Genomic DNA, 26,742 nt, shown 5'->3' on the forward strand with positions numbered 1-26,742 from the left:
CTTCCCCACCCCACCCCAGTGGCCCCCGCCCCAAGTCCACTTACTGGCTTTGCAGCGGCCCAAGCCTGGCAGCAGCTCGGCAGGGAGGATCCGCCTTCTGGAGAGCCAGAGCATCCCGCTTGCAGCAGCAGCGAGCCCCAGCCATGGAGGAGCCGGTGCGGTGCAGGGGGGCAGCAGCCCTGCAAAGGCGGCAGTGCCGCTAGAGGGGAACAGCCGTGACACCCCCCCCCCCGCCCCTCCTGCCCAGGCTTCAGCCCGGCACCCCCCAGGAGGCTCCTGCAGGCTGCAGTGGATGTATGTGGGTGCCAGCCCCCATGCGCGCCCCCCCCCAGCTCCCTCCCTTGCCTAGGGTTACCATATTTCAACAATAAAAAACAGGGGAGAGCCCTGCCCTAGCCCTCCATCCACTTCCTCCCACTTCCCACCCCAGCTGCCCCCGTCAGAACCCCCAACCTCCTGCTCCTTGTCCCCTGACTGCCCCCTCCTGAAACCGCCCCCCACCCTAACTGCCCCAACCCTTATCCACACCCCTGCCCTCAGACAGACCCCCGGGACTCTCACGCCCTATCCAACCACTCCCCACCCCCTGACAGGACCCCCCAGAACTCCCGACCCATCCAATCCTCCCCCTGCTCCCTGACTGCCCCCCGGGACTCCACTTACCATGCCCATGCCAGTCAGATGCTGGCTCCATGTGGAGGCAAAACTCCATGTGGAGTGCTGAGGCAGAGGGAGGGGGGGAACTGCTGGAGGGGTAACGGCGGTGGCTCTCACTTCCGGGAACCGCAGAACCAGAGTGTGGCGAGAAGGGATCCGGGGGGCGCAGCCTTCCTGGGCTGCGGCCCGGTGCCCTCCTCCTGGGGTGGGGGGGACTCCTGTAGTGGATGCATGTGAGCGGTGATCCCCGTGCACCCCTCAGCTCCCTCCCTTCGCTGCACTCGGGCTCTGCAGCTCCCAGGAGTGTGAGCTGCTGCCGCTGCCCCTCCCACAGCAGGCTCAGGGCCCTGCACCCTGGAGGCTCACACTCCCGGGAGCCGCAGAACCTGAGCATGGTGAGGGGGGAGCCGGGGGACACGCCTGCTTCTAGTCTGAGGTCCCGGCCGCTGGCCCCCCTCAGCCTCCTGCCGGCTGATTGAACGGAACCCCAGGCTGGCAGGACGCTGAGCGGGGCAGGCGTCCGGGACCCGGACGGCAAAATCGCCTTGTGTGCCACCTTTGGCACGCATGCCGTAGGTTGCCTCCCCCTGGTCTATAAGGTGCCACAGGACTCTTTGCCTATATAAATAGTAAAAAGCAACAGTGTGCTCGTCAATCAGATAGGCCCCATTTATTTTCTGTTTTGGGGGCAGGACTTGAAGAATTTGTCCAAGAATCAGGCCTACATGCCAACCTGAATTAAAGTGGTGTTCCATGTCCTGCCTGCACCCTTGCCTGAACACCTGTTGGTTGTGTGATACCACTGTTTGGATGCAAAAACCCGTAGTCTACTGCTGTTTGAATTCTGAGTCCCTGATTAATCCTGCTTCCCCCAAAACACCAAATCAGTTTATGCTGATTAGCCATAGCACAGATTAAATCCTCTAATGTTAGGCTGCCCTAGTGAAATGACATTGCCTCCAATATCTTAATGATGGACAGCTCCTAAAATCATTTATGCTGGTCCTCACACTATGCTGTCTACTGTGGTGGTGGAGGCTAAAGCTCTGCTTTCCTGGACTGGCCTCTGGCCTCCTCACAATAAGGAGCAGCAGGCTGAGGAGCAGGGAGGACCTGACTAATTTGAAGACTAAGAGTGGTGTTCACACCCATCTGTCACTCTAGCAGGGGACTCTGGTGTGTGGATTATGGGTACCACCACCCTAGCAATGACTCACTGCTGGAGTTGACAGCAACAGCCCCTCCCTCCTGAATCTTTTGCTGAGTGACAGAAGGCCCCAATACACACATACACGCACCTCTGCTTATGTGGAGGGGGCAGGGCTGGCTCCAGACCCCAGCGCGCCAAGCGCGCACTTGGGGCGGCGTGCCGCGGGAGGGTGGCAGGCGGCTCCAGTGGACCTCCCGCAGACGTGCCTGCGGAGGGTCCGTTGGTCCCGCGGCTTCGGTGGAGCATCCGCAGGCCTGCCTGCGGGAGGTCCACCAGAGCTGCGGGACCAGCAGACCCTCCGCAGGAATGTCTGCAAGAGGTCCACCGGAGCCACGGGACCGGCGACCGCCAGAGCGCGCCCCACGGCGTGCCGCCCTGCTTGGAGCAGCGCAATTCCTAGAGCTGCCCCTGGGAGGGGGTCCCCTCGATTCCAGTAGGGAAATGACAATCGCCATGTGTACAGACTCTTCCCCAGCCAGTCTACTCCCAATAACAGAAGTCACCACATTACTGCCAGGGGCTGCAGTAACATTGGAGCTGTTTCTTTTGCTGATTTAGGGAGATGTCACTGCATTGGTTGTATTGGGCTTTGCATTTCCTTTAGCTAGAAGTATTGTTTTGCAATGAAAGCTTGAATTATTCAGCGGCTAATAGCCCTAGCTGGGAAAGATTCCTGTTTGCCCCGAGTAGGGGCATTTTCAAGCACTGTCAGGAGCTAGTGTTAATATGACACAGCCAATTTCAAAATTAGTTTTTTGTCTATATATCTTTACCTATGCCACGAATTTTGACAAGACTTCTAGTATTTTCCCAAAGCAAAAGATGAAAAGTGCTTCATAAGAAAATATAACTTTGGAAACCATAAAAATTGATAGGGGATTTAGGTGCAAATATGATGTCTGAAACTACCTTGAATTTTTTTTTAATTGACTAGATTTCAGTGATGAGCTGCTAAAATCTTAACTGGATCCCTATAAAAAGTTCTGATTGGATGTGCCACAGTATGGATTTTTTTGTACCAATAGGGTTACCATACGTCCGTATTTTCCCGGGAGGAATTTTTAAAATTTACCACCCAGACAGCGATTTAAGAACCTAAAAGCCTGACATCTCTGGGAAAATACAGATGTATGTTAACCCTACCTAAAGTTCTTTTTAAAAAAGATGGGCCTGAACTAGAAATGAGCTCCTTTTCACATGTGTGGGTCCCCGCCACTCCCTTGGTGTGCTAGGGTGACCAGATGTCCCAATTTTATAGGGACAGTCTCAATTTTTGGGTCTTATATAGGCTCCTATTACCCCTCACTCCTGTCCCGATTTTTCACACTTGCTGTCTGGTCACCCTAGGGTGTGCACATGTGTGGGTCCCAGCTGCTCCCTTCCCCCCCTCATTGAAGCAGGTGTGCAGGGTTAGTGCCCTGAGAACTGCAGGGCACCAGTGGACATGGGGCTGGCTGCAGACAGGGGCATGGGGCAGGGCTAGCTGGAGGCAGGGAGTGTGACACGGGCTGGCTGCAACAGAAGCTGGCTGTGGGCAGGTGGTGCAGACAGGCTGTGGCGGGGGCTGTGGGCAGGGGCTGGCTGCGGGCAGGGAATGTGGCAGGGAGCAAGGGCGGGTGGCAGGGGCTGTGGCAGGGGGCAGGAGCAGGGGTGAGCCGGAGCCGGTTCGCATGAACCGGTTGTTAAATTTAGAAGCGGTTTTAGAACCGCTTGTTAACTGGCTTCCCTGCGAGGGAAGCATTGATGGGCTCTGTCTGCACCCCCTGCCCTGCCACTCCCCATTGCACCCCCCTGCCTGCAGCCAGCCCCTGCCGCACCTCCTGCCCTGCCACCCCCCTTGCCCACAGCTACCCCCCCATTGCACCCCCTGCCCTCTGGGCAGGGGGTGGCTCTGGGCGGGGTGGGGGAGGGTGGCAGGGGCTGTGGCAGGACGGATGGCAGGGGCTGGCTCTGGCCAGGGGGTGCAGACGGGCTGGCTGGGGGCAGGGGGGGCAGAGGCTGTGGGTGGGGGAGGGTGTCAGGGGGCAGCTGTGGGCAGGGGGGGAGCGGGGGGGGTGCAGACACAGGGAGAGCGGTTGGGAGCAGGAGGTGGCTGCAGGCAGGGGCTGTGGGTGGGGGAGCAGTGGGTGCGGCAGGGGCTGGCTGCGGGCAGGGGGTGCGGCAGGGGCTGGCTGGGGCAGGCAGGGGATGCGGGGGAGGGGTGCAGATACTCACGGGGAGAGCGGCTGGGAGCAGCCCGAGCAGCAGCAGGCAGCAGCAGCAGCAACAGGGCCAGGAGGCAGCTCACATGCCTCACGCAGCGCAGCACCCCCTGGTGGCCGGGAGGAGGAATTACACCCTTCCCAGCCAGAGCCCATCAAAGCTTCCCTTGCAGGGAAGCCAGTTAACAAGCAGTTCTAAAACTGCTTCTAAATTTAACAACCGGTTCCTGCGAACCGGCGTGAACCGGCTCCAGCTCACCCCTGCTAGATTTTGGTTGATACTGTGCCTTAAAGTTTGTTTCCTCCATCTTTGAAAAAGTGGTAAACATGCTGCCTGAAGGCAAGTGAGATTTTGTGGGTTTTTTTTTAAATACTGGCGGTAAAGGGGTAGTTGAATACAGTACACTGGGTCCTTTTTGCATATTTGAAATAGCAATACAAAGTAAAGCTTATGGTGGGAAAAGCAGTCTTATGAAGCTTATGCTGGTAGAGAGATACTTTTTTAGGTATCGCTGTGTGTATGTGTGTTCTGATGCTTTGGGTAGGTTGTAAAGAAATAACTTTTGCAAAGGTAGGACACTGACATAGTTTTAGATTCTTGATGAAGGCAACCTGATAGATGGAAGCAAACTTTGATTTCCATATTGGTTTTTCTGCATGGTTGTTAGAAAAGTCACATTATCTTGCACTGTGCATCTACACCAAACTTCTTAAAATCTCCTTTTGTTGCACTACAACAGTGTGTGTGTGTGTGTGTGTGTGTGTGTGACAAAATGGTGGGATCCATAGCATAGACTAAGAGCTGGTATTTTACCACCATGTTATCAAATGCTGCTCAAAGCAAGTCTAGTTAAAACAATGGTAAATGCTTGAACCCTGTCTATTAACTCTCCCAGCATTTTGGTCACCCCTAGAACTTCACAGGTGGTTAAGCAACAGGGGAATACTTGCTGCAAACTGCTAGTGTAGACAAGGCCCTAGTGACATGTCACTATTGCTTATGTAAGCATCTGCTGAATACTTGCCCTTATGATGGAGGGTCAGGAAGGAGGGGTCAGTTGATTCTAAGTAAATATTCAGTTTTTTAAATGATGTTCTTTAAGCCTAGATAGGCAGCATATGGAAAACATGCTAAAATATTTCTGCACATACACTGCAAAAGAGAAGTTTGTATGAATATGTATCTTGTGTGGTATTGAGCAATGTGCCTCTATTGCAGGTTTTTAGTGTGAATTGGATAACCAATAAATAAAATAAGATGGCTGCAAAAGTGACAGATTCTGCTCTCTCAAACTGACTGAATTGTTGACTTACTGTAGTGGCAGTCCATATATTAACTTAAGACTTTAATAATAATTAAAAAAAAAAAAAGGCCAAACAGACCTCAAGGTTTTTCTGAAGCAACTTTGAAGGATGCAGTTGAGTAGAATTTCAACAATTCACAATGCTGAGTTTCAGCCATTATGAAAGCAGGAAGTGTATTTCTAACACTCAATTGTTCCAGTCAAAAGAACACACCCCCCCCACACACACACTGCCATATGTGGTAAGGGTTTGTCACTATCCCGCAAACCACTTCTGTGATACAGTGAATAAGCAAAATTAGTCTATGCAGCATTTCTAACTAGAATGGAACTTAGTTTTACAGACCCTTTAGAATGATTTGTCTTAATTTTAAAGAACTGCATGCTAACTTCCGATTGCCTTTTAAAAATATACTTGTCAAAAATTATGTGAGTTGTATAATGCATATAAATGAAGGGGTTGTAACACCAGAACTGCCAGTAGAGTGCACGTGAGTGCTGTGCAAGGTGCATGCTGTCTGTGAAAGCACAGACTTTTGAGCTCTAACATCTCTGAAATTTTCAGGGAAGTAATTTGGCAGTTTCACTAATTTGTCCCAAAAATACATGCTGCTGTGTGTTGTGAAGTTGTTTTAATTAGCATAAAGCCTATTCCTCTGATAGCTCTTCCTGAATGTCTTCCCATCAACTTAAACTTGGTCCAAACTGAATTCTGTTTCCTCTCACTGCCCACATCCTCCTCTTTGTTTCCTCTGGCCTGTAATCTGGAAATCATCCAACTTCCACCTCCCTTACATAACACGGTCAGGGTATATCCTAATTTTGTTATGTTCTGACAAAGCTTTTCCAAGATGTTACGTTTTCTTTCTGGCTCTACAGCTAAATCTTTAGTGCAGGTTCTGTCTCCTATCTTGACTACTGCAACATCCTCCTCTTTGGTCTCAGACACCTTAATCTTCCCCTTTATAGTCCATTCAAAACTCAGCAGCTAAGATCCTCTTCTAACCCTGCTTTTCTGACTGTTACCCCATATTTGAGTCCCTCCACTGGATCCTTCTTTTCCAAAGCATTAAATAGAAGTTTCTTTTTTTGCCTTCAAAGGCTTTCATAACTCTGCCCCTCCTTGTTTATCTGTTGTTGTTTCTTATGTGTATTCATCCACATCACAGAAGTCCATCTTGGGTCTACTCCATTAGTTCACTTCTCATGTCTTTGCACTCTCTACCAGGCTGCCCCATACACACTGAAGGCCTTTCTTCTTCAAGTGATTGCTCATATTGTTTCCAATTAAGTGTGCGTGCGCTGCATGCACAGTCATCAGGAAGTTTTTCCCCTAGCAGCATCTGTCAGGTCGGCTGTGGAGCTTCCTGGAGTGGTGTCTTCATGGCACTCAATATACGACTCTGCCAACCCAGTGACTCTTCAGGTTCTTCTTACCACCAGTGACGGTGATTGGAACTGTGGCATCTTGCTTTGCAAGCTCTCCACATTCCCCTAGCTTTTGATTCGGACTGTTTGTATTTTGTAGTTGATTAGTTTTTAGTTAGCTCTTAGTTATAGTAGTTCGTTAACTGTTGGGCTGAAGGGTTTACCCTCCACACCAACTGCATTCTCCTTGGGGGACATACATGCTTACGTCTCAGGGGTCAAGCCGTGCAAGTCCTGCAACAAGCCTATGCCAATGTTACTTAGTGTCTGGGGGAAGCACACCAAGCAGACAAGTGCAGGATTTGTAAAGGGTTTCTCCCCAGAACAAAAAAGAGCGAGCCTTTTGCCTCAAGCAGCTCCTTATGGAGGCAGCACTTAAACTGCAATCTACATCAGCACAGCAAGACCCAGCACCAAGCTCATTGGTGCACAGCGCCCCAGTGGCAGTGGTAAAAGCAGCACTGCAGAAGAACTCTGGGAGAGACCCGCAGCACCAGCACAGAAGCAACACCGGAAGCAGGGGAGGAGTGGATCTCCAACTCAGAGACCCACCCCTTTGGAGCCGGCCACATCCCAGAGAGGAGCACCCAGGGCTGGATACTTTGGAGCCGGCACCGTCAACTTTGGCCCCACAAGGGGGACCGTTTAGTCCGGTGCCATTGGACTCCCCAGGCCAGGTCATCGAGGACGTGGAATTGCCATCCACACCGGATACCTTTGAGGCCATGAGGGACCTCATTGGCATGACGACACTGCGGTCCCCAGTCCTTTGAGCCAAGACTGCGGTACCACAACATGTGGTACTGTCTCAAGGCAAACTGGTGATGCACCATACCTCAGCAATGCCACTTGCAATCGCGGCGCTGATCCTCACGCTGATCCCTGTTGCGCAGCAAGTGCTGCTCCTGGCACCGGTCAGCATTCCCCCACAGATCCTAATCGCAGCGCCGCTCCCCAGCCTCGTGCAGACAGGGTCTAGATACTCAAGAGCAGGTCTGGCACCAGTTGGGCCATGGAAAGCCTGAGGCGGGGGGCAGGGCCAAGGCCTGTACAGTGGTAGGGACCAGGGCAGTGGCCATTTTTGACCCTGTGGGTGTACCACCAGGCCCAGGGCACCACCCTTCCGTTCCGCCTCCTCTGCAACTCTGAATGCGGCGCAGTAGCCCAGCAGTCCAGCCCCCCCAGCCCTGGGTGCGGCCCTCTCCTCCCTCCTCTATCTCCCCTCAGCCTCAGTTCCTGGCCCCAGTGAGGGTGAGGTCCTACTGAGGCAGGACAGAGGCCCCCTGAGGGGACGACAGGGGGAGGAGTCACTCTGTGTCCTCCCCCTCTCCCTCCCCCTCCCCCCGAACCTTGTCTGCAGGTTGCAGGCTGCTCAGCCTCTGGACTGCCCCTGCCCCCCAGGTTGCACCCCACAGGTTCCTTCACAGGTTGGACAGGGCAGCAGGGGGGGGGGGGGTGAGGGAGGAGGGGTCATGATCCACATCCAAAGGCCCAAGCCCCATTGCGCCCCATTGCACTCAGTCATACTGAGGCCAAGGACAAGAGACCATTTGACAGACTCACCCTCCCCCCCCACCATGAAGGGTGTGGAGGAAGAGTAATTAGTCCATCTAATATGGATGCCATCTCACACACCTGCAGCCTTGCTCATCGGTGGTGGCTGCTGTAAACTAAAAGGAGCAGCGGGGACAACAGGCCCCAGAGCCTAAGTCCAAGGATGCCAAGCACCTAGATTTATTTGGGCGCAAAGTATATTCTACGGGGAGAGTGCAACTCAGGATTGCCAACCAGCAGGCAATTCTGAGTAGAGACAACTTCAACACCTGGAACTTGATGCTCAAGTTTAAGGAACTAGTGCCAACAGAGTCCAGGGAGGAGTTTGGAGCGATAGTGGAGGAGGGCAAGGTGGTGGCACGGACTTCTTTACAGGCGTCACTGTACGCTGCAGACTCAGCAGCACGCAGTTTGTCCTCCAGTATTGCCATGAGGTGTAGTTCATGGCTGCAGGCCTCTGGACTCCTGCCCGAAGTTCAGCAGACCATGCAGGACCTGCCTTTAATGGGGCAGTTCTGTTTGCAGAGCAGACTGGCTCTAGGCTGCATAGCCTAAAGGACTCCAGGACTGCCATGAAATCCTTGAGTATGTACACCCCGGCAACCCAACGTAAACATTTCAAGCCGCAGCAGCAGCAATCCTATCCTCCTCGACTGAGGCAGGATTTTTATAGGAGAAGGAGCAGCAATGGCAGATTAAAGACTTTAAACCCCGCTCCTGGGCAGGGCCAGGGGCCGACTAAGCCATCGTTGGGTTCAAAGCAGGCCTTTTGAAGGTGCGCCTGAGGATGGCGCACCAGCCTCAATTCCGGATCCTTCCCCAACTTTCATGAATCGTCTGCCCCACTTCTACTGTGCTTGGTCCCAAATTACTTCGGATCACTGGGTTCTGCATACAGTAGAAGTGGGATATTCTCTCCAATTCTGCTCCTACCCTCCCTCCCACCCCCATTTCCCCGTCCGTCTTCAGGGACCCTTCTCACAAGTATCTCCTTATCCAGGAGATGCAGGCACTCCTCACCATGGGAGTGGTGGAGGAGGTTCCTCAAGAGCTAAGGGAGATAGGGATTCTATTCCCGATACTTCCTAAACCTAAAGCCAAGGGGGATCTCAGACCCATTCTAGATCTACGAGGACTCAACAAGTTTGTGGTAAAGTTGAAGTTCCGCATAGTCTCCCTGGGCACCATTATTCCCTCTGTAGATCTGGGAGACTGGTACACCGCCCTCAACATGAAAGACTCATACTTCCATATATCTATTCGGCCTGCACAAAGGCAATTCCTGCGCTTCGTGGTCGACCACAAACATTATCAATTCATGGTCTTTCCATTCAGCCTCTCAACTGCCCCCAAGCGTTCACCAAGTGTATGTCGGTCGTGGCTGCTTTCCTCCGTTGGAGGCTGGTGCAAGTATACCCCTGTTTCGACCACTGGCTGCTCAGGGGCCACACCAGGGGCAGGTAGAGTCTCAAGTCCAATTGATCAGATCCACATTCAAGAGACTGGGGCTCCTCAACTTGAAGTCAACCTTGGCACCAACCCAAGGAATAAAATTCATTGGGGTGGTGTTAGACTCTGTTCAGGCAAGAGCACTTTTGCCAGAGTCCCGATTCCAAGCCATGACGGACATTATTCAAGGCCTCAGGCAATACCCGACCACTACAGCAAGGGAATGCCCGAGTCTCCTCGGCCACATGGCAGCCTGCACTTACATGACCCGGTATGCCAGACTGAGGCTCCGGCCTCTACAGGCATGGCTCACTTTGGCCTATCTCCCAGGATGCAACAGCCTGAATTTAGTGGTCACTGTGCCAAGGAAGGTGCTCAAGTCCCTTCAGTGGTGACTCGACCCTTGGACAGTGTGCAAAGGAGTCCTCTTCAACAGCCCTCAGCCTTCCTTGTCCCTAGTAATGGATGCATCAGCTCTGGGAGGGGGTGCGCAGTTGGGAGACCTCCAAACAAAGGTTCTTTGGTTGCAGGATGAGCGCTCTCTCTCCATATCAACATCAAGGAGCTGAGGGCTGTGCGACTAGCATGCCAGACCTTTCAGTCCCAACTACAATGTCAGTGCGTAGCAGTTCTAACTGATAACACCACTTCCATCGTGTACATCAACAAGCAGGATGGAGCACAGTCCTCTCCCCTATGTTGGGAAGCCCTCCCTCTGTGGGAGTTCTGCATAGTCCACTCCATTCACCTGGAGGCATCCCATCTACCAGGAGTTCAGAACGCACTGATGGACCACCTCAGCAGGTCCTTCCGCAATCACAAGTGGTCCATCCAGACAGATGTCATACACCTCATCTTCCAAAGGTGGCGGTTTCCCCAGATCGATCTGTTCGCCACTCAGAGCAGCAGAAAGTTTCCAGTGTTCTGCTCCTTCCAGAGACTCAGCCCGGGCTCAATCATGGACGCATTCCTGCTACCCTGGGGAGGCTGTCTGCTCTACGGCTTTCCCCTGTTCCCTCTCATGCACAAGGTCCTACTCGCGGTCTGCAGGGATAGGGCAGAGATAAGTCTGGTAGCACCAGCGTGGCCTCAACAACATTGGTACACCACACTCCTAGAACTGTCATTGGACGCCCCGGTCATGTTGCCTCTCCTCCCTGACCTGATCACTCAGCACCACCATCGTCTTCATCCCCTGACCTGCAGTCTCTTCACCTCATGGCTTGGAAGCTTCATGGTTGAACCCCAAGGAGCTTCTGTGCTCAGAACAAGTAAGGGTGGTCCTACTCAGCAGCAGGAAGCCCTCCACTAAAGCCACACGTCTGGCAAAGTGGAAAAGATTTGTGTTCATGTGACTAGCATCGTACACCCGCTCTTCAGACACCTGTACCTCTCATCTCAGAGTACCTTCTGCACCTGAAACAGCAAGGCCTGGCAGTGTCCTCCATAAAGGTACACCTTGCTGCTATTTCGGCCTTCCACTCAGGAGCGTCTGGACCAACTCTATGGTTGGTCGGTTCCTCAAGGGTCTGAAACGCCTGCATCCCCAGATCAGACAGCCTGTCCCCATGTGGGACCGTAACCTGGTCCTCTCCAGGCTAATGGGGGGGCCCCCATTTGAACCGCTGGAAACTTGCTCCCTTCTCTGTCGTGGAAGATAGCCTTTCTGGTCGCCATTACATCAGCAGGGAGGGTGTCTGAGGTAAAGGCCCTTACTTCAGACCCACCTTATATGGTTTTCCACAGGGATAAAGTGCAACTCAGACCTCACCTGGCCTTTCTTCCTAAGATTTTGTCACACTTCCACACTAGTAAGGACACTTTCCTTCCTGTTTTTATCCTAAGCTTCATGCCAGTAGCCCTGAACAGAGGCTGCACTCCCTGTATGTTCAGCAAGCACTAGCCTTTTACATCGAGCACACTAAGCCATTCAGGAAGTCGAACCAGTTATTCATAGTGGTGGCAGACTGGATGAAAGGTCTCCCGGTCTCATCTCAAAGAACATGAGATGATGTGTGATCACATCATGCATCCACACGTGCTACGAGCTGGTCAGAATACCAGCCCTGGATCTTTTGATGAACTCCACAAGGCTCAGGCCTCATCAGCGGCATTCCTGGCCCAGGTCCTGATACAAGAAATGTGCAGAGCAGCAACTTGGTCCTCGGTATATATGTTCACCTCTCATTACACCATCATCCGGCATGCCAGAGATGATGCAGCTTTCAGCAGAGGGGTGCTCTGATCAGCGATTCCATAACTCTGACCCCACCGCCTAGGTAAGGCTTGGGTGTCACCTAATTGGAATCAATAGGAGCAATCATTTGTCCCACTTCTGAAGTGATCAAGTTAGCTAGTGATGAAGTAAGTTTGAGGGAGGAAAGGATGATGATAAAACGGTTACTCACCTTCTCGTAACTGTTCTTTGAGATGTTGTTTATATCCATTCCAAACCCGCCCGCCTTCCCCTCCTGTCAGAGTAAATGGCAAGAAGGAACTGAGGAGGCGCCAGGGCGGCAGGGTCATATATTGAGCGCCGTGAAGGCTCCACTCCAGGGCGCTCCACAGCTGACCTGACGGGTGCTACTGGGGGGAAAACTTTCTGATGACTGTGTAGGAGGCCTGCACACACCTAATTGGATGGGTATGAGCAACACATCTCGAAGAACAACAGTTACGAGAAGGTGAGTAACCATTTTTTCAATATCCTTTCCTCCCTCAAATACTTCCTCAGACTCACTTCATCACTAGCTAACTTGATCACTTCAGAAGTAGGACAGCATTTGGGACTATTTTTGAAATGTAACAAGTATATATTTTTGACTGTTTATTTGTACCATCCTTACCCTTGCGTGTCTTAGACTGAGTTTTTTGGGGCAGGGACAGTCTTCATACATTTGGACAGTGCCTAGTACATTGTCTGTGTTAATATTCAAATTAATTGCACTTTTGAATTAATTAAATCATATCCGTGAATCAAAGTTGCTAAAGGGGTGTGCACTGACCTGCTGCGTAGTACTAGTACTTTTCCATCAGCTGGCAATTTAAATATGTGGTTTTTCTGCAGATTGTATTAAGAATAGATGCATAACACATTTGACTTATCACCAAAAAACAGTATTTGAAAACTTACGGAGGAGTGGAGGTTGTTAGGAACAGAGGTATTGTTAAGCAAGGCCAATGGTTCATAGGGTTCAGTTTACTGCTTCTGTCATTGGGCTATACTGACAGAGAGAGAGAGCTTATTTTCTCCCTAGTTTTAGAGTTGGTTATGCAACAATTTTGCCATTGGGGGGGGGCATTGATTTCCCCCCCCGCCCCCCATAGTATCAGTTTCTGGAAAATGAAACTGAAAACCACTGTACTATAATCTGTGGCCGCAGATCCCTGTGTGTCCACAGACTGTCAAAGATTTCCAAACAGGTCTGCACCTTCATTCAAAAACTTGTAGGGGTCCGCAGATGAAAAAAGGTTGAAAACCACTATACTAAACCATGCAGTCCACTTTGCCAATCCAAGATTATTCCATGTTGTACATATACTGGTGGTTTTATCTTGTCTAGCTTTATATAAGCAAAACAAAGATTCCCCCACTTTCTTTGGGAAACTGTTCCATAGTCTAATACATCTGTCTTAATGCTATTATTCCTAAAGTATATGACTTCCTTATGCCAAGTAAGTTTTTGCTTAAGTGTTTAAATAATTTAAATATTTACATATTTATATTGTCCTTTATTTGGCACTTTTTATTAATATTAACTATTCTTTCTGGAAGATCTTTTAATGTTTTAGGTGCAAATATAAAAAGGCATGGTCCCTGCCCTCCAAAAATCACAATGATGCAAATGTTGGCCACAGTTTGAAAATTGTAATGTTTAACTACTCTGCTTTTTGTGTGGTTTTTATGCTTAGGGTCTGTAGACTATCTCCAGCTAACCCTTAACCTAGCCATTATAAGTTGATTAGTAGTAGTCAAGTTGTATGTGTATCTATCTTGCTCTTTTTTAAGCTTTCCTTTTATATGTTGATTCTTCTACTTCTAGTGTTCAGAACCAAACACAGTATTCTAGTTGCAACTTCACTATAGCTGTACTGAAGGGATTATTACTTACTCTGAAATGATTGCAAACTCATGTCTACCTAGCTGTCTGCTGAACGTTCATCTACATGAGGAAAACTTGTGCCTACCAGTAGTGAAAACTGTATGTAGATGGGACACAAGGTTAACTTAAACTTAAGTCTCCTTTTCCTTCACTCTAGGGCAAAACTTATCTATTAAAGTCCATTTATGTTATCTTTTGCTTTCTCTTCATCCATTAGCTTTGTAATTTTCTCATAGTAATAACAGGCCAAGTATTCTACAGTTGTTTAGTAATGTTGTAAAAGCATCCTGATTGGTTAATAACTTAGATTAATAATTAAATCACATGGTGTTTTTAATATGTGCTGCAAAGAGTCGCAGGAGACACATTTAAAGAGCCACTTTTGGCTTCTGAGCCTCAGTCTAAGTATGCCTGCCATAGAATGTTTAATCAAAACCAGCTGATAGATCATTGCTTCATTTTACTACTTCATGATGTATAAAGAAGACACAAAAGGTTTGTCAAAACATTTTCTCCATTTTTTGTCTTTGAAATGGCAGGAATATCAAGTCGGGTTTTCCAGGGTTTTGCTGGAAGACTTGTAGTTCTCAAATGCTGTTTGTAGTCTTTCTCAGACTTATAATTGAAGGGGCAGATCATTGAATCTAAACTAACTTTGTGTTTTAGTCATTTCTTAATCAGATATTAATAAAAACTATTGAGTTTTAAGCAGTCTGAATAAAAATTGCTTCCCCTTTAGTCAGGTTCTACTTGCTTGGTACTTGTGAAGTCATTCTACCAGTTTTGCAGTTGATGATCTTCGTCTCTAAGGTGCCACAAGTACTTCTGTTCTTTCTGGAGACTTGAATTTCCAAGGGTTTTTAAAAAAACAAAAACAAAAAAACCACAGAAAACCCTCTAATACTTCAGGTCATCTTTACACATCATAGAGAAGCACAAAATCACAGCACGTGTTCAACTCTTATCCTTTGCAGGTTACCTTTAGGGGGGATAAGTTAAATATCTGGTTTCGGGCCAATTAATCTCCTTCCATTAATGGTTCAACTTTCTCTCAACTAGATTTTCCTCTGGATATATGTATGTAATCTTTGTTTCCCTGGGTTAACACTGACTTGGTTGTATTTGCCACCATGCTCTTACCTGGAAATCTTAACTGATTTATTTTTGTTAGCTTTCCTCTATTTTACTTAAAGTGCTTTTTAAATCTTGATCTCTGATCAATCCCTTGTGAAGCAATATTGTTGTGGGTTTTTTTCCTCTTAAGAGAAACTGTAGTCCATTGCCTTTTCTTCCTGGCCGTAACATCTCATTTTTAAGGGGCGTAAAGTAGAACTTTGTTTGCAGCATTTAATGTTCCAGATATTTTAATTGTTTGAGTACAGTTGTTACTCAGGAGAGACTGAAAGAGGAAGGGTGAGTTATGAATAAGACTACATTTTAGTCACGGGTAATTTTAGTCAAAGTCATGGACAGGTCACAAGCAGTAAACAGAAATTCACAGCCCATGACCGGTCCATGACTTGTACTATATAACCCTGACTAAATTTTGCCACGGGTGCTCGCGGGGGGGCAGGCAACATGTGGTCCAGGACTCCTGCTGGTGCTGGATGGGGCAGGGGGGTTGGTGGGCCTGGCAGACTCCCCAGAAGTGGTGACATGTCTGTCTCTAAGCTCCTAGCTCTGCATGCTGCCCCCGCCCCAAGTGCGGGCTCCGCAGCTCCCACTGGCTGGGAGCTGCAGGGGCGGTGCCTGTGGGTGGAGGCAGTGCGCAGAGCTAGGAGCTGAGAGGGAGGGACATGTCACCGCTTCCAGGGAGCCTTCCAAGGTAAGCGCCGCCTAGAGCCCTCACCCCGTTCTGTGCCCCAGCCCTGATCCCCCCCCCCACACACACACCTGAACTCCTGCTACTGCTGGGGGCGGGGGAGGGGGGTTCGTGGTCCGAGACTGTCCCACCTGCAGTTGGTGCGGCTGGCCCAGGGCTGCCCAAGCTCCAGGCCAGCCACTGCAGAAGTCCTGGAGGTCCCAGAAAGTTACAGAATCCATGACTTCCGTGACACACTTGCAGCCTTAATTATGAATAGATTTGTTTTTGAAGTACAATGTGATGCAAGTACAATAGTGATGTGCTTCATTTGCTCAAAGCTTTCATTATGTTGAGATGTTAATGTTGCTTAAACTTTAACATCTTTATTTCAGAGGTTAAGAAGATTATCAACCAAATATAGAACTGAAAAAATCTATCCAACAGTCACTGGCGAGAGAGAAGAAAATGTTAAAAAGAACAGATATAAGGACATATTGCCATGTAAGTGTTTGTTTTTTTAATTCTTCTACTACAGAACAAAGAAAAATGTTAATTATCCTTGTTAATGTACCTTCCCAGTTTTACTATTCGCTTTCTGTTGAACAGTTAAATTAAATGGAAATTATTCTCTGCATAAAGGTTTGCTGTCGAGACTCTCTTAATTGGCCTTTAAAGTGAAATGTTGCCATGGTGTATATGGTTATTTCAGCCTCCTAGTTTCTATTTTAAAATTACTTTACTTTGCAAAACAAACTTGGGGTGAATAGTGGACTTTGGTCTCTAGGCCTGTCAAACCAACACGTTTCACATCACAAGCACCAAATTCATTCAATTACTCAAAATTAATTCAGTCTTGAAATTTAATTCAAGTTTTGGGAGTCTAATATTGATTCCCCCTCCCTTCCCTTAAGGGGATCAGAAATTACTTATTTGGGGTGGGAAGTGAAGGCATACCAATGTAAACTGTGGATATGGCTTTGTTTGTGGTATGACACATACTACTTATACACAGGCTAAATTTAAACCCTTGACAAAGATTTTGGGGGAAATTTTCAATCCCTGGTGAGTCTTTTGTATATTGGTAGCGCCCAGTTAGGATTGGTAACCCATTGTATTGGACACTATATAAACATATAGGAAAACCTGGTTCCTGGCAGAAGAGCTTATGGGATGGAATGACAAAGGTATCATAAAATCATACTTTTACATAGGTTCAGTGTAAACGCTTTCAGCAATTCATTCACTTGTTGCTCTAACATAAGCAAGGGGCAAAGAGCTCAGATACAAAAACCATATCTTGAGAAGAGAGTGGCCATTAATCCAGTCCCAGGAGGTTAGAGAAGTGCAGGGATTTATTTCATACTTTGCTGTTCCAGAAATGATGCTAGGTCTGCAACCAGTTCTGAATTTAAAAAAAGTTGTCATCTTCAGTCTCAGCTTTAAGCATGGAATCGTTAAAGTCCATTATTCAATCAGTGCACCGGAGTACATTTTATGTTCTCTGAATCTTGTATACCAGGGGTCGGCAACCTTTCAGAAGCGGTGTGCCGAGTCTTCATTTATTCACTCTAATTTAAGATTTTGCATGCCGGTAATACATTTTAATGTTTTTTAGAAGGTTTCTCTCTATAAGTCTATATATTATATAACTAAACTAGTGTTTTATTGTAAAATAAACCAGGTGTTCAAAACGTTTAAGCTTTATTTAAAATTAAATTAGAATGTTGATCTTACGCCGCCAGCCCGCTGCTGGTCTGGGGTTCTGTTCACCTAGGCCGACAGCGGGCTGAGCGAGGCCTGCGGCCGGGACCCCGGCTGGCAAGGGTCCGGCAGCCAGGACCCCAGACCAGCAGCAAGCTGTGCGGGGCCAGTGGCCAGGACCCCAGACCGGCAGTGAACTGAGTGGCTCAGCTCACTGCTGCTCAGGGGTTCCATCTGCCGGCTCCTGGCAGCTGGGATCCTAGCTGCTGGATCCGCTCAGCCTGCTGCCAGTCTGGGGTCCCGGCCCTGCCCACATACAGTGGGTACCTACCTTCTCCCTGGTTCTGGCCATTCTCTTCCTCTCTCTGCACTGAGCTGAGGGTGGGCGTGCACTGAGCACAGGGCTGGGGGTGAAGGGTTGGGCCGGAAGCTAAAATGAGGGAGGGGTGTGGGGCACTTACCTGGGCAGCTCCCATTTGATGCGAGGGGTGCAGGTGGGAATGTGGGGGGGAGGGGTTGCAGGAGCTCCCGTTTGGTGCTCCAGGTGGGGGTGGGGATGTGGGCGGGTGCATGGGTGGGGGCTGAGGATGTGTGGGGTGCAAGAGTCAGGGGCTGGGGCAGAGGGCTGGAGTCAGGGCTGGGGCTGGGTATGTGGGGGTGCAGGTGTCAGGGCAGAGGGGGGGGCTGGGTATGTGTGTGGATGCCAGAGTCAGGGCTAGGATTGTGGGGGGGGGGTGGCGGGGATGAAGGAGTCAAGCAGAGGGCTGGGTGTGTATGAGGGAGGTACAGGACTCAGGGCAGGGGTCTGGGGGTGTGTGGGGGTGCAGGGCTCAGGGCAGAGGGCAGGGTGTGTGTGTGTGGGGGGGGTCAGGGCTCTGGGGAGAGGGCTGGGTGACTGCCCCCCTAACAACTCCCAACCCCTTTGCTCCTTGTCCCCTGACTACTCCCTGTCCCCTGACTACTCCCTCCTGGGACCCCTGTCCCCCCAGGACCCACCCCCTATCTAAGCCTTCCTGTTCCTTGTCCCCTGACTGCCCTACCCCTTAACCACATCCCTGCCCCTAGCCAGACCCCCGGGACTCCCATGCCTATCCAACCACTCCCCGCCCCTTGACAGGACCCCCAGAACTCCCGACTCATCCAACCCTCCCAGCTCGTTGTTCCCTGACCCCCTCCCCCCCCCACACACACCCTCACTGCCCCTAGGACTCTCCTTGCTCCCTGTCCCCTGACTGCCCCGCCCCCTATCCAACACCCCTCCCCCTCCGCTCCCTGACTGCTCTCTCCAGAGACCCCCACCCCTAACCACCACCACCCCGGGATCCTACCCCCCACCCACCCCCCCGGTCCCCAGACTGCCCCCACCCCTTACCCAACCCCCACAGCCCTGGACCCCTTACCATGAGGCTCCACGCTGCCCCGCAGGAGCACACAGCCCTGCCCCTCAGAGCGCTGCGTGCAGGGCAGCATGGCTCCAGGGGAGAGGGGAGCGTTTCTGCCTCCCCACAGAGCCAAACACTGCCCTGCGGGAGCGTGCAGCCCCAACCCCCAGAGCGCTGCGCACGCAGCAGCAGGGCTCCAGGGGAGGGGAGAAGGTGGGGGAGGGCAGCTTGCTGTGCTAAGCCCAGCACTCTGGCCTGGGAGTGGGGCCGTTTGCCCACCCCGTGCGCATGGCTATGCTTCTGCTCCCTGCCCCCGCGGGGGGAGCGGAGGGCAGAGGAGAGCAGGCCGGGCTGGGCAGGATTTTAATGGCATACTGGAGTCCCGGCAGGCTCCAGCGTGCCATTAAAAATCTGCTTGCATGCCGTCTTTGGCACGCGTCCCATAGGTTGCCGACCCCTGTTGTATACTTTCATGCTTCATCCCTACAGTTTGCCATCCTGGGGCAGAACTTTCAGCAACAAGCCCTGCCTTTTGAACTGGCTACATCCACAAGTACAATTACCAAGATTATGATAGTGTTGGCTGCAGCACTGAAAGAAAAGGCAGGTGTCCAGCCTTACCTGGATGACTGACTGGTTGGAGCTAATTTGTAAACAGCTAGGCTGGCAGTGTCAGAGGCTTGCAGTTTCCCAATAAGCAGCGAGTAGGTAATAAACCAGAAGAGTTCTGTCAGTGTCTAGCAGGAGCTGATAGGTCATGGAGCAAGATTAAAAGCCCTAATAAGCAGCCTCCAGGGGCGGCTCTAGCAATTTCACCGTCCCAAGCGCGGCGGCACGCCGCGGGAGGCGCTCTGCCGGTCGCCGGTCCCGCGGCTCCGGTGGACCTCCTGCAGGCGTGCCTGCGGAGGGTCCGCTGGTCCACTGGAGCCGTAGGACCAATGGACCCTCTGCAGGCACGCCTGCGGGAGGTCCACCGGAGCAGTCTGCTGCCCTCCTGGCGACCGGCAGAGCGCCCCCCGCGGCATGCCGCCCCAAGCACGCGCCTGGCGTGCTGGGGCCTGGAGCCACCCCTGGTAGCCTCTACAAGATAAAATGACAAACTTCAGAGCTAGGGCAAAGCTTTGATTCTTCATCAGAAGAACAGTGTGGACTTGCTGCAGGCACTAGGATCAGTGGTGGAAAGTCAAGCTGTAGTGCCCTTAGCCTACTTCCCCAGTAGTCCATTTGAAATCTTTCTGGTGCTGTAGAAAGTTGGGATACCACAGATGATTTTATATCTGAAGATATATAAGAAGGTGTGGCATTAGCTGAAACAGTCATTCCTTTGAGGATAGCAACTCTCTGTTGACCACTTCTGGAGTGGAAGGTGTTGAACACAGATGCCAAACTACAGGGTTAGGATGCTCATTTAGGGAAAGCAATAATCCAGGGCTAATGAACAGAGAATGAATGAAAGTGATTTATAAACAGGCCAGAGACCAATGCAGTGAGGTTCTTTGTATTGAATTTTCAGAACAAGCGACAGTTGTCTAGAAGAGTTTCAGTTGGAGTAGTGCCATGATTGATAGATGATGACATAGATTAACCACCAGGGAGGCACAAGAAGTTTCTGAGACCCTGACCTCTTGATGTCATGGGCAGAAAGAAATCTTTCCAGTCTGTCAGTGGCTGGCAGATAGTGAGGGCTCCAAGAGTCTGCAGCTCCCCACCTGGGTCTGACATAGTCCAAAATTTGATGACCTTCCAGACATGCTGAAAAGACATCTTTGATAGGAACTTAGGGAGAAGGCTAAACATATGCTTCCCATAACAGTAAAGGGGTGGAAAGAAGTCTTGTTAGATGTCTGGTTGGTCAGTTGGTGCACTGTTGAATGATCATTTTAACATCGCTTAGATTTAATTTTGGTGGTAATGGTGTGCTTGGGCACTTAGAGCCTTTGTTTGTCTTTTTAGTTATTTAAATATAAATGTACTAGAAAAAATACCCATATTAGTTCTGCAGAACACAGCTGTATGCAGGGGAGTTGAGAACTGAATTAAGTGTTCAACAGCTGTATGAAAAGCGCGGCAGACCTCAGGTGAATTTGGTGGCATCCAGGAAAATCCAGAAGTCTAGAAGTACAATTCGTGCTCAGTTGAGGTCTGAGAATATTTTCAGATATTTAGGAGGTCCTCCAGTGAACTAGGGAAAAAAAGATTTTATGTTGGTATCAAAGTGAAAACCAGAAAACTTTTTTGGGAAAAACTCTTATGGATCCTTTTTGTCATAAAGGAGAATAAAAGACACAATAGATTTTTATAAAGCATTTGCCAGTCTTTAAATTCTGCAGAAACTGCTTGTGCCACCAGAGAGAAGTATATGTATGACATACTTTTTACTAAAAAAAAACAGGAGTACTTGTGGCACCTTAAAGACTAACAAATTTATTTAAGCATGAGCTTTCGTGAGCTACAGCTCACTTCTTCGGATGCATAGAATGGAACACACAGACAGGGGATATTTATACATACAGAGAACATGAAAAGGTGGAAGTATGCATACCAACAGGCAGAGTCTAATCAATTGAGATGAGCTATCGTTCGCAGGAGGAAAAAAACTTTTTGAAGTGATAATTAAGATAATTAATTAGTAATTATCACTTCAAAAAGTTTTTTTCCTCCTGCGAACGATAGCTCATCTCAATTGATTAGACTCTGCCTGTTGGTATGCATACTTCCACCTTTTCATGTTCTCTATGTATAAATATCCCCTGTCTGTGTGTTCCATTCTATGCATCCGAAGAAGTGAGCTGTAGCTCACGAAAGCTCATGCTTAAATAAATTTGTTAGTCTTTAAGGTGCCGCAAGTACTCCTGTTTTTTTTGCGGATACAGACTAACACGGCTGCTACTCTGATACTTGTTACTATATTCCATTCTAGTTCCAACCTAAACAAATCAGTGCATGTTTTATTTTAGGCTGCTTACACAGCTTTTAATACTCTACCTTAAATTCTGTTTTAATTTAAAATGTTGAACATGAATTATCCAGAGGGACCAATTTTTAAACTCTAAACTGGAACCATAAATGTGTATTAATATATCCAGGGTTTGGTGTATTCTGTAATCATAGAATTTGCCACAGAATTCACCCTTTCCTACAGAATTGTACTCCAGAATCTCCGCTCTCATTTTAAAAAAATAAATAAATAAATCCTTGTGGAATTGTAAGGGTTACAGAGAATCGGGGGGGGGGGGGATAAATAAATAAATAAACCAGTGCAGTGTGTTCCTTCTGGAGTTCCAGATAGCCTGAAACAGTAGCTCAAAGAGGTGTGAATTGCCCCACTCATTTGAGTGATGCTCCATTAATTCAGCAATTCAGCAGCTGTGATGTTTGCCATTTTCCCCAAAATGCTACATTTCAGCATTTCTCCTAGAGACTTTGCCATTGTCTGGCTATGATGAAACTGGATGGGGTTTGACTAGACTACAACTTTATTACTAAATGTCAGGTAGAACCTGACAGACAAGTGTACAGTGTGGGTAATTCCATAATCAATTACATATACCTTACGGCTGACAAGTGGACCCTAGTCTCCCTGAATAATTCTGGTGCCTCTTAGACTATGTCTGGATGAGAAATTACCAATCCCCCATGCCATCTGTGAATTTGACCTCCTCCCTATTCACATAGCTCCTAGCCTTGTCAGCCCAAGGGGGCTTCACAGTTTCCTGCCACACCCTGTATTGCAACATGTCTGACCAAATAATTTTTACTCCTGGAAAAGTTCCAGGATCTGCCCCAAGTCCCTCTTTTCTCTGATCATTAAGTCAACCCCTTTACACATTCCCAAATCATTGTGGTTCACTTTAGGGAAAAATCATATCTGATGCCTGCTCATGGGCCACCACAGTGTACAGAAGGGATAACAGCTGGTCCGAATAAAGCACCTGGAATTGGCCACTGTCAGAAGACAGGATACGGGGCTAGATGGACCATTGGTCTGACCCAGTATGGCTATTATGTTCTTATGCCCCCTCCTCCCATGCCAGCTTAGGGCTGCTTCACCACTGAGGCCTAGCTGCAACCTCCAGGCAACTTGGAAGCCTGTCTATGCGCCCAGTAAACAATATTGTGCCCGCAGATCCACACCAATGTCTGTGTGGCTCATTTGCCAACATCTGGAATACAAACACAAAGGAAAATTAACACTGATTTCCCCACCTGGGGTCTCACGTACATTCTGTATGCTCAGAGTGTCAACACCTAATTGCCTGAGTTGCATTAGCTCTCAGACCCAGCTGGGCTCCTGCTGTTGCTGCCCCAATCCTGAATGAGTGCTGGAAGCCCCAACTTCATCAGGCCCCCACCTTAAAACTGGTATGTTGTGAGGGGACTCCCATCACCATGCATTATGAGTGGGCCCATCCCTCCCTGGCTTTATTGCCACATATGCCCTCAGTCTCCAAAGGGCAGTTCCCAGCTCATCACCCTCCTGTAGAATAATGGATTCAACCCACCTCCTTGATCTATCTTTCACCTACTGAAACTATCTTTGGCTCCCTCGAAGTTAATTTGACCAATCGTCCCTCCCAGTGTATATTCCTCAATTCCATAGCCCTTCCAGAAGAGTCCCTATAGAACCCAGGTACTAGTTCATTGAGCCTAAAAGTTCCAAAATGTGCTAACAGAAATGCCACCCTTAATAAACCTACTTCTTGTCCACAATGATGTGTGGGGTTTACGTTTCACACCAGATCCTTAAGCACAGTAACAGTGATGGGACGGCATGTATCTTCCTTAGGGCTAGTGCCTGGAAGTTTCTAGCAGGATGGTCTCAAAACTAAAAACACACTACAAGCATCTGAGTAACCATTCAGCCTATTGACCAACATAAGGACCAGTAGGTGAGTGAAGAAGGTTGATGATGCTGGTTGCCGGGTTGCTAATGACACCATGTACTGCAGCACTCATTCTTCCATTATGGGCCATATGAGTGACATACCCTCTCGCTCCTGAAATTGAACAAAATCATTAAGACTTCTTTTGTAGCTCTGCAATGTTCACAGAGCCACCTATCTCTGCACTACAATGATAGTTGTCATACACCAAGGATCCGTAGTGCTAGCAGCATCCATCTGGCTCCTTGCTGGCAACCAGAATCTGTCCATCTGAAAATGAGACAATAGGTAAAGGTAATAATTGGAGATATACCAATCTCCTAGAACTGGAAGGGACCTCGAAGGGTCATCAAGTCCAGCCCCCTGCCTTCACTAGCAGGACCAATTTTTGCCCCAGATCCCTAAGTGGCCCCCTCAAGGATTGAACACTCAACCCTGGGTTTAGCAGGCCAATGCTCAAACAACTGAGCTATCCCTCCCTGCTACTGAGCTATCCCTCCCCCCCTGCATCTGATATGACATTATCAACCCTGGGCACTTGTCTGGACAAGAAACCGATATTAAAACGTAAATGTAGTACAAATTCCTTTACATACTTCATAACTCTGTGATCTGGAGGACTAGTAATTGATAACATGTATCACCACCGTGTTGTCACACCAGAAATAGATGGTTTTATTAGCAAACTCTGGTCCCCAAATGACCACTGCAACCAAATGAGAAAATGTTCCAAAAATGTTTTATTCTGTGGTATCCCTTTTTGTATTCATATGAAGGGTCATTTTGGGGTACATGACCTGTCTTGGTGAAACGCACTCAGATGATTTGGGAGGTACAGGTTTTGGGGTATCTTTAAACCATCTGCAAGTATCCATTCCTCCCTCTACAATGACACTCCATTAAAATGGCTTGGAAACTGTTCCCAAACCCCCAAATCCTCCTTCATCTCCCTAGTAACGCTTAGAAAATGGTGAGGTCTGTCTGTGCTTGCAGAGGCATTCTGTGCCTTGCTTGCAGCATCCAGACCCAGGACTGCCACCTGGCAGGCAAAGTTAAGATGCCCAATTAACAGATTGTAGCTGGTGGAGCGTAACTTTTATGGCCTCCTATCTTTCCTGATCAAGCCCAATAGCTCCAGAAGCTTATCCTAAGGGACATTATATACCCACTGTTTTATACCTATGTGGAAGCTTATGTATAAACAAATGCAATTGTTTCTTTTTACCGTCTGTATTATTGCTAAAAATTGTCTGTAACAAAAGTATAAAGGCTTGCTGTAATTGTTTACCAGTTGAGAGACCTGTCCAGGACTAGAGCGACCCTGTGTCCTATGGCACTCTCTCCCTCCAGTGTAATTACTAAAAAAATAATAAAGTATTTAATTTTACTGCACCCAAACAAAAAGCGAGAACTGAGTTTTTCTCCAACACCTACATAGGTCAGTGTTGTGGAAGGCCCCTCTTTTTTTTTCTCCGCTAGGGGTACCCCTAGTTTTTTAGCTAGTGCCTGAAAGTTGTCCATCAGGCTAACACGCTCATCCAAATTTACCCTGCCCATGTATAAAGTCACCTAAGTTATGCACTACCTGCCATAAACCAGCATCATAGCCCTGTGTGGCATTGTACTAAATTTCTCAAATGCCAAACAGAATATTGCCCATCCCATGGACATAACTTTATCAAAATAATATTATCCTATAACATTTTGGGTTTCTGTTTCAAAGTTGGAAGGATGCACTGGGTAGCAGTCGACAAGCAGACTTGATATCACACTTGGCCATCAGTGACCTGGGGCCATAAGACCTAACCGTGTGCACAGACCACAAGTCTGGGGCTATTCCATTGTTAACAGAGCTACCCCATGAGTATCTCAGGTGGTGAATTAAATGATATTCACTTGGAACTTCCTTAGGGACCAAGTGCAGGGGAGAAACCCACATGTTCTGTATCGGTAGATGATTGCATGGCCCTGTTACCCTATTCTTTAATTCTTCTGTAATCTTTTTCTCTACAATATGACCCATTATCACTAAGGATTTCAAATTTTTGGACATATTGGACATAATGACTTCTTTCCCCTGTAAAGGGGATCCTAAACCCCTCAGTAAACCTATCCAACAAATATGTCCCATCTATCTTGTTAACATAATCCAAAGGGACACCTTTAACTCCTCCAGCTTAATTGGAGATGACACTTTTTGTCCAGCCCTGCATTTTCAGCTCACCCCACCCTTCCTATGCCTTGGCCCCCATACCTTACTCTGGCCCCCAGGGGTCTGTGGGCAGCACCTGACTTACCAATCCATTCTGTTTCACTACTGCAGCCTTTCACGGCTGCTGTGGTAATTGCAGGCTTTGCGGCTCTAAAGCACATTTTGCAAGCATGCCTACATTTTCAGATGCTACGAAAACTACTTTCATTAAATGCCCAGCAAATGTCATTATGAGCCTCAGGCCTCTGGTGGGCTTGCTACAGAATGAACTGTCAGTATGGAAACCGGCCTGTGGTGTCATCTACTATAACCACAGTGTATGATGTGGTGTGTGCCACTGGTTTGTGTTGCTGCTCACAATCTAAACTGTTCCTCATAGATAAACCAAGACATGCCCCATAACATATGATATGCGCACCTGATTATAGCCATATATTTGAACAGTGCTATTTAGGTAAGCCTCTGCGATAAAGCCCACATAGATCAGGAAGGCAGCTTCCCAGTTTTTCCATGTTCTAGTCACCTTTGGCTGCTTGGGCATTTCATTGCCCTACTTGCTTTGCCCCAACTTACTCTCCGTCAGCACCTCCCTGTGCAACAGTGAGATGTCTACAAAGTCACCTCTCAAAATTTTATCTTTAGTTGTGCTGAGGAAGTGACTCCCATTGAGTCAGCCACCCCAGCATAACCATACTTATGACTGACACCCTCAGTGCCCTGTTCCTCACCAGTTGCCCCTGGAAAGCAATTCCATCCTGGGAATTCACATTCCCAATCAGTGGATGAGTTGTAGGGTTCTCATAAATCAACACCCCCCCACCCCCCGGTAAGGGCTTCTGCCCGCTGGTAAGCAG

At 48.7% G+C, this 26,742-nt stretch overlaps 1 protein-coding gene across 2 annotated transcripts in view; it reads left to right on the top strand.

Annotated features, from left to right (window-relative positions):
- PTPN12 (protein tyrosine phosphatase non-receptor type 12) overlaps positions 1-26,742 on the top strand; it is a 165,148-nt gene that overhangs the window by 55,365 nt on the left and 83,041 nt on the right. For both annotated transcript variants that reach the window (XM_039517815.1, XM_039517818.1), the window contains exon 2: positions 16,103-16,211. In XM_039517815.1, the coding sequence (XP_039373749.1) occupies positions 16,103-16,211 (109 nt within the window). The remainder of the gene's footprint in view (positions 1-16,102; positions 16,212-26,742) is intronic.

The sequence above is a fragment of the Mauremys reevesii genome, linkage group 1 (genome assembly GCF_016161935.1).
Source record: "Mauremys reevesii isolate NIE-2019 linkage group 1, ASM1616193v1, whole genome shotgun sequence".
In the NCBI taxonomy this organism is placed as follows: Eukaryota; Metazoa; Chordata; order Testudines; family Geoemydidae; genus Mauremys; species Mauremys reevesii.